Source organism: Channa argus, chromosome 7, assembly GCF_033026475.1.
Source record: "Channa argus isolate prfri chromosome 7, Channa argus male v1.0, whole genome shotgun sequence".
Classification (NCBI taxonomy): Eukaryota; Metazoa; Chordata; class Actinopteri; order Anabantiformes; family Channidae; genus Channa; species Channa argus.
Genome location: NC_090203.1, coordinates 13,286,251 through 13,297,513, shown reverse-complemented (window position 1 = coordinate 13,297,513; position 11,263 = coordinate 13,286,251). Strand labels below are relative to the sequence as shown.

General features: G+C 41.8%; 1 protein-coding gene across 1 annotated transcript; it reads right to left on the bottom strand.

Annotated features, from left to right (window-relative positions):
* Position 1: 1 nt before the first annotated feature.
* LOC137130721 (hairy/enhancer-of-split related with YRPW motif protein 1-like) lies at positions 2-2,773 on the bottom strand. Its single transcript, XM_067511218.1, has 5 exons — positions 1,756-2,773; positions 1,582-1,654; positions 1,410-1,493; positions 1,217-1,298; positions 2-1,124 (listed from the first exon to the last, which is right to left on the bottom strand). The coding sequence occupies exons 1-5, from the start codon at positions 1,839-1,841 to the stop codon at positions 526-528; spliced, it is 924 nt and encodes a 307-aa protein (XP_067367319.1). The 5' UTR covers positions 1,842-2,773; the 3' UTR covers positions 2-525.
* Positions 2,774-11,263: the final 8,490 nt, after the last annotated feature.

Below are 11,263 nucleotides of genomic sequence, written 5' to 3'. Positions count from 1 at the left end.
GTTTTATACTTTTAAACAATTTATTTGTAGAAAAATATTACAAATAGAATGCAAGTGGTTAATTTTCCAACAATGGCACGTATAATATGCATATTCATGCATATCCTTGTTGTTCTGATACCACTAAAAATGCAGATCGATCTAAGCAACTCTACATTATGTTAAATACAGAGATCCTTGCTTGACAGTATCTGGTCTACAAAATATCACCTCTTTGTGCTTACATCAAAAGTATTTATGGCCCATAATTCACATGGTATCATCAAATCAATCATCACTCCTTGGAGAGAGTGCATGTTAACTAAAATAGTTATTAATTTCAACAGATAATAAGAAAAATACTTTTGTCTTAATAAAAGTAAGGATATGAGAGGAAATTAATCCTTCAGCATCATTCTTTATACTTAATAAAATAAAATAAAATTTGCTTTGTTGCCCCGTGTCTTATAGCGATAACAACAGATGATGCAGATTGTCCTGCCTTGACTGTGGTGATGGGCAAAGCTCAGCCTTCAGTTGTTGGCTTCAGAAGGCCCCAATCTCTGTGCCCCAAGGCCTGTAAGGTTTTGACGGGGTGGAGGAGGGGCTCATTGTGCCGAGGACTGTTGGGGAGACAAGAGGAAAAGCACCGAAGGAGATGGGGAAGGTTGAAAGCGAGGAGAGTGACGAGAGGAGATGTGGCGAAAGCTTGGATCCTGGTACAGACAGACTCAGGGGCAGTGGGCTGTTAGAAGGCAAACTTATGGACTCTGTGGGGGGCATGGCACTGAGTCTGGTTGTCCCAGATGTCTCAGAGGTGGAGGGGGATGATGTAGAAGAAGAAGAGGAGGATGGTGGGCTGCTTCTGGATGCAGGTGTTCTGCCCTGGGGGTGCTGCAGGAGAAGTGGGTGAGGCAGATTGGGAGGGGCAGTCCCATAGGCAGAGCCCCAGGCCAAGTGTTCTAATCCAGTGTGCACCTCCCTCTGAGAGGCGTAGTTGCTGAGGTGGGACACTAAGCGTATACGGAGGGGGTCTGTGCTGTCCCGACCCTCGATGATGCTCAGGTAGCGAGCTGTCTCTGCCAGACACTCCCTGAAGCCAAGGCTGCGGTAGTCCTTAGCAAGAGCATGAGCCTCAAAGTAGCCTGTCAGGGAAGCACGCAGAAAGGAAACAAATCATGTTTTGTATGTTTTACACATGGATTTGTCATTCGGCCAAGGCCAAAGAGTCTCTTACCTTTGCCACCAGATGCATGAAGCATCTTCAAATGATCCACAGTCATTTGCAATATTTCTGCTTTTTCCAGTTTAGCTGATCCCTGTAAGGAAAGAGAACGCAAAGAATGGCGTCATATTTAAGTTAATCATTCCCTTTAGAGGAGCATTAAAAATGGCATGTGCAAATGTTTCTCTGCAGTATAACCGATTACCTGTTTCTCAAAGGCACTTGGCACCAGTCTTCTCAGTTCTGATAGACTGTTATTGATTCGGTCACGTCTCCTTTTCTCAATTATCTACAACAAAGAGAAAAGACAAAAAATACTTTATGTCACCGATAAGAGAAACGCCGAAATCCAACAGCACAGAGAGAAGTTTACTTACCCCTCTGCGCCTTTTTCGGGCTTGAACTTGTGTGGTTGTGGAGGGAGACATGGGGCCATGAGAATCAAGCTGTCTGAAAGGTGAACCAGCAAATAGTATTCTCAAATAAGTTGATAATTTCAGCCACTGCGTTAAAACAAACATGTATGAAGATTATTTTAAAAGAAAACATACCCATTTTCGTCGCCACTGTCTTTCTCCACCTCGACAGTGTCATCCAGGTCGCTGTCAGATGAACTGTAATTGTGGCTTCGTTTCATTTTACTTCCAAGTCAGAAGTGATCAAAATAAGTCCTTTCAGACAAAGCTCCAGTGGCGCACTGACAGCACAGACTCTGAAACAGTTTAAACTACAGACCTGCTTAAGCTGTGACTATTTTCACACCGGGGACAAGGGGGCGGGGACGCCGGCATGATATGGGCGGTGCTTGACAAGTGCCTGAGCCTCTTAAAGTCGAGCTGGCATTTGAGTGACATGTCCTCTCAAGAAAAAATGAACAAAGAGGTAGATCAAAGGAGGAAGCTCTAATAAAGGTGTTGGCTCTCACACGTGAAAGTAATTAAATCAATATTCAGTGGGTCATTTTAAGAGAATTTGTTTAAAGTTTGAAACGTACAATGTCCTGTAGAGAGCACTGGCTGATTCTTTTTGCAGTGAGAGCTCAGGCTGGCTGGTAGATTCCTAGCCTCAGGTCCCCAGTTTCCCTGCTGAGAGCTCAATTCTTCAGCAAAGGGCCCCATTGTGGCGGGAGCCCTCTTCTTCTTCAGTGTTGTGGAGGACACACGGCCTATTAGCAGAGTGTGTTGTTCATTGTCTGCTGTCAGCTGTGTGGTTCCACAACAGCATTGATCAGGCAAGAGGCCCAACATTAGTCACTAGTGTTGCCAGGCTCTCCTAGGAAACTACCCGCACCCTCCCCTCCACCTTCCCCTTCCAATCACTGCAAACAGGTCAACTGACTGGCACAGGCTGACCTTCCCAGGGAATCATTCATCCGCTCTGAGTGAAATCAGTGAACCCCGTTCTGCTGTGTAGTGGGGAAGAGAGGCAGTATCATTTTTTGAAGCTTAAGCTGGAATGAATGTTTTATTTATAGGGTTAGGGTTAGAACATTAAGAAACAAACAAACCTACTGAGGTATAGCAGCAGGGGTGGTCTGCAGAAGGTGTTATAACGTTGACCCTACTAAAACCCTTGAGTGAGAGTTGTTTATACTCCACTGTGTAACTGATCTCCTCTGGCTGTTTTTATAGCATGTATTAAGGAAATAATACTGGAGAAATGCATTTCTGTCTATATGCATATATTCATATAACAATACAAGACAGTACATGTTTTCACAAGTGCATGTTCTCAAAAAAACTGTTCTCAAATATACGTGTTTTATGTTTTTGCATGTTTTAATAAATAAATCTGTAGATTTGAGTTACTGGCATTGGAATAATGACTGAAAGTAAATCACTGTGTTGACTTAAGTAGTGGGCTTCAGGACACTACACTTGTGGTGACAGTAGTTACACCTGCGTTCAGATTAGAGTAGACTACATTGTACTTTTACTCCACTATATTTTAGAAGAAAATGTTACTATTTATACCATTTCATACATGCCTAAACCTTTCTTCCAGGCTTTAATACTGCATGATACATGTGTATATATGTATGTCTATAAATGTATGTGTGCGAACACACATGCAGTTATGTTTCATTTAAAAAACCAAATAAAATAAAGTAAAAACAAATAAATAAACAAACAAATACTGTAAGTAGGTAGGTAGTTACAGATTATAATTTTACATACACAATGTACAATATCATTTTAAAATGAATGCATTGTGGTAGATTACTCAGTAGTGTAATGATCAGATAAACAGGTGCAACTAAACTTAAGGATCCAATAATGCTATAGTATTTTGTTCACCATAACCAGTCTGCATGTGACTACTTTTATTTTTGAAATTCTAACTGCATTTTATTGCCATCACTCTGCATTTTACTCAGGTAAAATGTATTTCTACCACCTTGCACAGTAAGAAGGCATGCAAAATGTCCACAAAATATCACTATTAAATATAAAAACAACAGTAAAATGTTATTTCCCCTCTCTTTCAGGGGTTCAAGGTGTGGAAAATGACTGAACTTGCAGCTGAGATCATTCCTGGACTGAGTTTGACATGTCTGCTAAGGCCATCAGTGGGAGCGTGACCCCATTGCCGTCTTCCATTCCAGTACCTTGTAGAGAAGCAGCTGTTTCTCTGTGCTGTCCATCAGGTCAGTTGTTAACTCAGTGTGCTGGGAGCTAGACAAGTGCAGATGGTGAGATTGATTCCAGGGAGCAACTGCAGGCCAACACACTGTTCCCGAAATGTCATAGGGGGCTTCAGTGGTGACAGATACAATGTGCAAGCTTCACTTATTTTGTTGATGCAGTGAGTGTGGATGAGCCTCTACACTCTTTACACACACACACACACACACACACACAGTTAGTGAGTACACACCTTCACTAAGAATGATGCCTTCATCTTCATACATTAAATGCACTTTTCTTGTAAGCATCTATATTCATCATGTGGGGTTCAGGTACTGTACAAATCCCAATTTTGTCACTACAAGCGCTCTTTCTGCTCTGCAACCCTAGGATAAACCATAACTGACCTTTCTATGACTGAAAGTTGAACAATAGTACTTGGGATCAATTTAGTATTGTTTATGGTACTATTATTGTAATACGACTCTACAGTGCCACCAGCCCTAGAACACAGACAGGTTCATGTGGTCTCCATTAAGTACACACAAACCACTTTCCTCACACCTGCGTGTCAAGGTCTTTCACATCCGTGCTGACATTTCTGTGGCCCATTAAATATAATTATGATTTTTCTTCTAAAAACCCTGACATTTCACCTGTGGCATCACAGTATTTTCTCGTCTCGGTTCCAGTTGATGTTTGATTAATTTGAATTTAAACTCCTTAAGTGTGTTTGGTTTGAGCTCATTTGTCTGCCATGTTTCTTTGTATTCTCTCTACATCTAATAGCTTGAATGGCATGCCAAACTGCCTGCTGACCATAGGCCTAACTCAGCACCAATCTGAAGAAATCTACTCTCAAACCAGTGCCAGGAAGCTAAGAGGTATAAGCAAGCATTTGTTTGAAGCTGGCGTGTGCCCAGCTGCCTTCCTCAATCTTCCCGAAGGTTTCCCTTGGTGACTCTTTGTACGCAAGAGTGCGGCCTGAGTGTGTGCTGGGGTGTCTGCATGTGTTCATGTGTGTGTATGTGAGACTGAGAGTGTGCAAGTGTGTTTAGGAGGTGCTGTTTCCCACAGCCCTGATCTAATTCCGTGGTAACTCGATCTCCGTGTGAGCGCTTCCCGGCGAGTGTTCTCCCACCCGTCGACAGTCTCTATCTGGCTGGCTGAGTGACTGAGTGTGTCTGGCAGAGGTCGGCTCAGTCCCATTGGACCCCCCTCCTCCACATCGTCCTACCCACCCTGCCATCAGGATTGATTTACTATGTCAACCGTTGGGCCTGTCGGCAGCAACGACGCTCGCAGCCGTGGCTGCATCCTGTGGGCACACCATCCTGACATTTTATACCTGTCATTCAACAACTGCTGTGCAGTGAAGTGTGTGTCAGTATTTCTGGGGGATCATACTGTGTCTGTGTTTTATTTATATACAGTGGAGGTGGGTTCATGAAAAAAGTTAAGAACTTAGGTGCATAATAACATCAGCTTTTATATCTTATGCAACACAGAGAAAATGCCACCCATGCTGGTCCTAAATAGCTTGTCTGACTTAGGGAAATGTCTCCCACACAGCTTCCATACAACAATGTTATCCTATGGGCCACAGCTTCCTGCCTGTTCCCTCTGGTTCCAGTCAGCACCCAGGCGCTATATTGGGCAGGGACCAGATCGGTCTTGAGACCCATTCACACTGTTTTACCATAATACACCCGCCTCCTCATTCTTTACTTTCCTGCCTTTGTTGGCATTGCTTCTCCTTGTCCTTCTTGGATAGGTAAAGCCAGGGAGGATATATTAACTTCCTCATTTCTTTGTTTAGCAGAAAATTTTTTCAGAGGACGGCACCTCAGGTTAAAATACTGACACTCAGCACTAGTTCCCAATTACAGGGCTTAGAGTCAATTACAGGGCATGATCACCATTTAGAAAAGACTCAAACAATACCTTGAACTTTGATATGGACTCTGTGTGCTGGATTTTAGAAAAAGATGCCCCAAGTCACTTTGAAGTAAATAATCTCTTTTTCATCTGTTTTTCTACAATGCTGCACACTCCTGCACAATAGCCTCTAACAATTACATTGTGCATGAGGTTTACCAGTACGCTGTCCATTACCAGTTAACTTATGCAAGTCCACAATAAAAGGAAGGCAGATCACAAGACTGGTTCCCAAATAAGCGCAACAGGAGGCAGCACGTGATGTCAACACAGAGAAAGGAAGACCACGGAGCAAGCTACTTTTAAGGCCACACATTGTGTTGCCACAGGAAAAACATTGTTTGCATATCAATGGAGTGTGTATGTGTGGGGTAAAGTGGAGGGGGGTTTCGGGCTCTAATTGAAATGTATCTCCTGGTTTACATCATGCAAAGGGAACCTTACATGCACTGGCCATATTCTTAGTTAAGTCAAGGCTGTAAAAACTTATAAGGACTTCTTTCTACATTTTGTGCGTGCGTAGTGTTTTGGACAAGACATGATAGATCCCTGCCAGGGGAAATCTATGCTGGACTATCGTTGAAGTTCAACTATTACTTATGACTAATTCTTGTACCCAAAATACCTTAGCCAAGGTGTTTTGGTGGATTGTGTGGAAATTATTTGCTTGCTGATTGGTGACTATAACAAATAACATTCTTAGACAAATACAAAAGAGTGGAGTTAAGGGGTGTCACAAGTTTATGAAAAAAAAACTTCCTTTTTCGCAAGCCGGCTTCTTTCCCAGTGGATGCTCTGTGCCAGCTGTCTGTGCTGCAGTAAACTACTGCTTTCCCAAGCTCCGACCTGTGGGAAAATCTGTTGCGGCCAGTAATTGATTCCGCCCTGCCAGCCCCATTACTCTCCACTGCAGTCAAACTGCCAGTGATCTACAGAAAGCCTGTGAGGACAGCCTCTTTTTACTCTTTCTGTCTCTCTCCCCCACTCACACAAACATGCATCGGAATCCCACCAAATCCTGTTGTTAAGTCCATCGTTATTTCTATCTGTCTTTGTGCATTTTTCTTATTCTATAATCCACATGCTTTCTACATTTTTCACCCTTTATTTCAATTAATTTTATATTCATAAGTTTTGGCAAAATCGCTGACCACAGGAAAGCATGTTCCCTATAATTTTGGTAATCTTTTCTTGTGCTTATTTGTACAAAATGTCACACATTTCACTTATCTACCGCTATCTATACAACTCCTCAATCATACTGTATGTTCATTTGAGTTGAACATAATTTGGATTGACAGAGAGCTCTGACCAGTTCACCGGGGAGATGTCACAGATATTAATCACTGAGATATTAATCACTTTTTATTAGGCTTAAAAACTATGAATATGTGTCTTATTTGGATTTGGACCTGAACAGCAGAACCCCTTGACCCCCACCTCAAAGTTTCTCATGAAATATTAAGTGCAGTCATCTGCAGAGATGGGCCAGTTGCTTCTCACAGTCTAACACTTACCACATGTCTAAATAAAGGTAAGTGCCTCCCCTTTTGAATTAAGCTTCAATTAGGGGTTCTGCTCTGCGCCATTGCATCTGTGTTTGCCAGTCTTGGCTCAGCAGGTGGGGCATAGGGGACTCTGTGTTTGTGTGTGTGAGGGGTTATATGAGGATTATCAGGCTATGGGAAGACAGAAGACAGTAAAAGGATGTTTTGTTAAGCGGATTCATATGACAACTGACATGTTATGCAACTATAACCACATTCATTTCAATAGCAACACATTGAGCGCAGCCTGTAGCTTTAGCAGAAAGAGGGAACACAGTGAGCTAGAGAAAAGAACATGGCATGACAGACAGGAGAAGCCTCAAGTCGATTGATTTGTCTCACGACTCCTGCAGAATTTATACTATACCTACCAGCTGAGGGGTGCACTTTCCCACGTTGAAAAGGGTCTGGAGGCCAATCTCTAAGTACTGTGGCACTTATTTTCCACACAAGAATTTCAGCCCACTATCGGGGGATATAAAAGAACATAAAACAGGAGCATAGAACTGCACAGTATCCACCACATTAGCTCCTGGTGAACCCTCCGCCCACTGCACTTTGCACCCGGTGGCTGTGCCCCATTGGCAACTCTCCCTGCACCTCTCCGTCTATTGACAGAACAAGCAGTGTCTCTGTGAGCGCAGTCACCCCCCCCCCCAAATCGCTCTCCAGCTCTACTGTCAGTGTGCAAACCAGAAGCCTGAGGCGCAGGGAGCGTGTGGGATGAAGGGATGAGAAAGAAGATCAAAGCAGGAAGCATGAAAAAGCTCAAAGCACACAAGCAAGAGGCACCTCTCTGACCTCTGCCACACACACACATACACACACCCTTCATCCTGGCTATGCAGAATGGTAGGCACCCACCCTGGCCTCTGGTTCCCCTCTCATCCAGCAGCCATGTAAAAAGGCACAGAGGAGAGGGCACATCACTCAGGTCATGTGAGCCTCTCAGCAGATGTTTAGGACTTGCTGGGAACCAGACCCAGTGATGCCCCCTGTTGGTGTTAAGGTTTGGCTTGTACCCAGATCTAACTGGTCTTTAATTTAAATCTCTCTGCGATTGCACCAGGCTTTTAAAATTCATAACTTTACATTGGGATTCTTCTGGATTTACACAATAGATTAATTTACTTATTGAGACACTTTCAGTGTTAAAATCTCATCCACTGAGGGAGGTTAAATTAAATAGAAAATCAATTGTATCAATTTAAACACAAAGAAAAGCTGTCAGGTGGATTTCTAAAAATTTATAAATGGTTGGCTCAGTTAACAGAAGTTGGACGTGTCTCAACTACAGCACATGAAAGACAGGCTTACAGGCTTTATTATATCCTCTATGTGGAGGAGATTTATCCTCTGCCTCAGGAAAAGGCTTACCCAGAATATAAAATACAGTTTGAGCTTAGAAGAATTCACTCCACAAGGTTTGTGAGTGAAAAAAACTCATGATCTGCTAATATTTGTACTTTATTGTTATTTGTGGAGCACCACTGCTCTTTGTTATTCTGAAACATTCAGATGATTGGATGAAGAGGGTTGCAACAAAGTTCACTATCGATTTAGATCAGCTGTGACTTCAATTTTGCCTGCAGAGATATAAAGATGTAGTTTAGATTTACAATAAGACCAGCCAGACTTGTGAGCTCCCCCTTGGCCCTGAGGATCCTTTCTCCATTATTCATGAATCCTCAGGTTGGACCCTGGGAACAAGCTGAACGAGGCCCTGTGTCAATACGAGACACTGGCCGCCACAATGGCCTCTGCCTCCAACTACACTGTTGACAGACACCAACACAAAGGAACTGAAAGGGGTCCCCCTCCGTTCTCACACACACTGAAGAATGAGTCAGTGTGCTGCTGCTCAGAGCTGTGTTTGTACAGTATATACAGCTTTTATCCATGGCCACTGTTCTGCCATCAATGGGGCCTGAAGTGTTGATGAAAACCAGGAGGAATGACTTGTATGTGGCTGCCAGCAAGAGTACATTTTCATTAGATGGGCTCTGTGTCTGCTGGATGGCATCAATATGTATGCAGAGAAAACCCGGTAAACAGAACAGCAAGTAATCGGCTTATTGGATTCATAAACACCATTCCCTGACACATAACAGCCGAGCCTCTTTAACTGGTACATCTTTATTGGATAGAACAATTCATGCATTTTGACTTTGAAATTAAGTTCTCACTCTAATACTCAAAATCTTTTTAGATGGCACACACAGATTCCAGTTTATCCAGTTTCATATTGTGTAATCTACCGTGTATCTGCAATGTTGATTGAACAAGATAGGCGACATTTCCTTGCTCCCATATTCAGTGTTCACAGCTCCACTATTTACTTACTTAATACGAAAAAGAAAGAGCATTGCTATTTCTATTTGAAGTATTTTTTAACTTGATATAACAGGGATGTTCTTACAAGCTAAATGTCTTCATCTCCCAACCAGAATACTTTTAATCAGAGGTGAGATTTGCAGGACTGCATAAAATCAAGGTCTGTGTAAATCTATCAATAGTCTTCTGTATTTAAGGATGGAAATATCTTTGCATATTTTTGTAAATTACTGCAGGTATTTACACAATTCACTTTGTTTGTGTAACTTTTATATACTAAATACTTTTCTAACTTACAGAAAATAACAAATCAGTTTTGAGTGATTTAAGCACCACTTTGCACTCACACAGTATTGCATAGTGGGGGGCAACAGCCCAGCTAGGCTTTTGTGCTTTTGGTTTTGGTTTATAGTGTATGCAAGCTTTACACATGTCTTTGGGGATTTTAAGTATGTGGGGTTGCTTTCTTGTAAAAAGTCAAAAAGCCCATAGTAATGTATTGTGTGCATGGCACTTGTAAATCTGTACACAGATCCACGTTTGTTGTAGTGTTGCCAAAGTTTGATAGGCCTATACACTGTCAATCAAAGAAAATCTTTTTCCCATTTTTTTAATCAAGCAACTGTAAATTAATTTGATTTACTCAAATTAGGCCTATACACTGTCAATCAAAGAAAATCTTTGAACACCCATTTTTTTAAATCAAGCACCTGTAAATTCATTTGATTTACTCAAATTGATTAAAACGCTACATAAAATTATACTAATTTATTCAAGAAATAAGCATCAAACAATGTGTTTTTTTATGAAAGTCAATTTCATTACATGTTAATTGTCCTTGTTAACTCTGCTAAATTTATCTGTACCTATGTGAGGCTGTTAGACTTACTTTATCTGCTGTTCACAAGCGCCATCTACTGGCTAAAACCAGTTTTCTTCTAGATTGGGACTGATGCTTGGGGTCACAAGGTTTTGGGGTTAAATATAAACATGTAAAAGTTCTGGCAAGATAAAGTTATAGTTGTACAATGAAACATAGAACACTTTTTGTAAATTGAGGGAAAAGTTACAACAACACTTGACCATTTTTATTTTCCGCAAAAGGAAATAACTTTTTGATACAAACGGACAAAGTGGACTAAAGGTGAAACAAAGTAGATTCATCGATTTTATAAAGGATTAATATAAAAGATTAATTTGCTGATTATTTATTAATGAGTAGTTTTTTCTTTAAAACCACCGTAAATGGTGACAAACAGACCAATGCGACGTATTCATGTCAGTTTTATAGCTAACCATTTATTCTTAATTTAGTGTAGCAACGTGAATGATGTGGGCACCTTACACTATCTGCTGAAGATGGTATCAAAAGCTCAACGGCTTTCGGCTTGTCCTCTCAGGAGTCGCCACAGCGGAACGTGTCCTTGGTGGCTGGGCGGGTCTACGCGTGGTGGGGTGGGATTTGAGCCTGCCAAAGCCCTGCAACTGAGCCACCAGCCTCCATCTGATGAAGATGGTACAAATCATTTAATTAAAAATGGCAAATTGTGTCTGCATCTTTCATTACGCAGCCACACACCAAATACCATGAGATCAAACTGCCGCAATTCAAT

Excerpts from the sequence above, each read along its gene's own strand:
- LOC137130721 (XM_067511218.1), bottom strand. The coding sequence starts at position 1,841 with ATGAAACGAAGCCACAATTACAGTTCATCTGACAGCGACCTGGATGAC. Across the intron at positions 1,655-1,755 it reads GACAGTGGCGACGAAAATGG|ACAGCTTGATTCTCATGGCC; the intron begins GTATGTTTTCTT and ends TTCACCTTTCAG. Across the intron at positions 1,299-1,409 it reads CAAGTGCCTTTGAGAAACAG|GGATCAGCTAAACTGGAAAA; the intron begins GTAATCGGTTAT and ends CTTTCCTTACAG.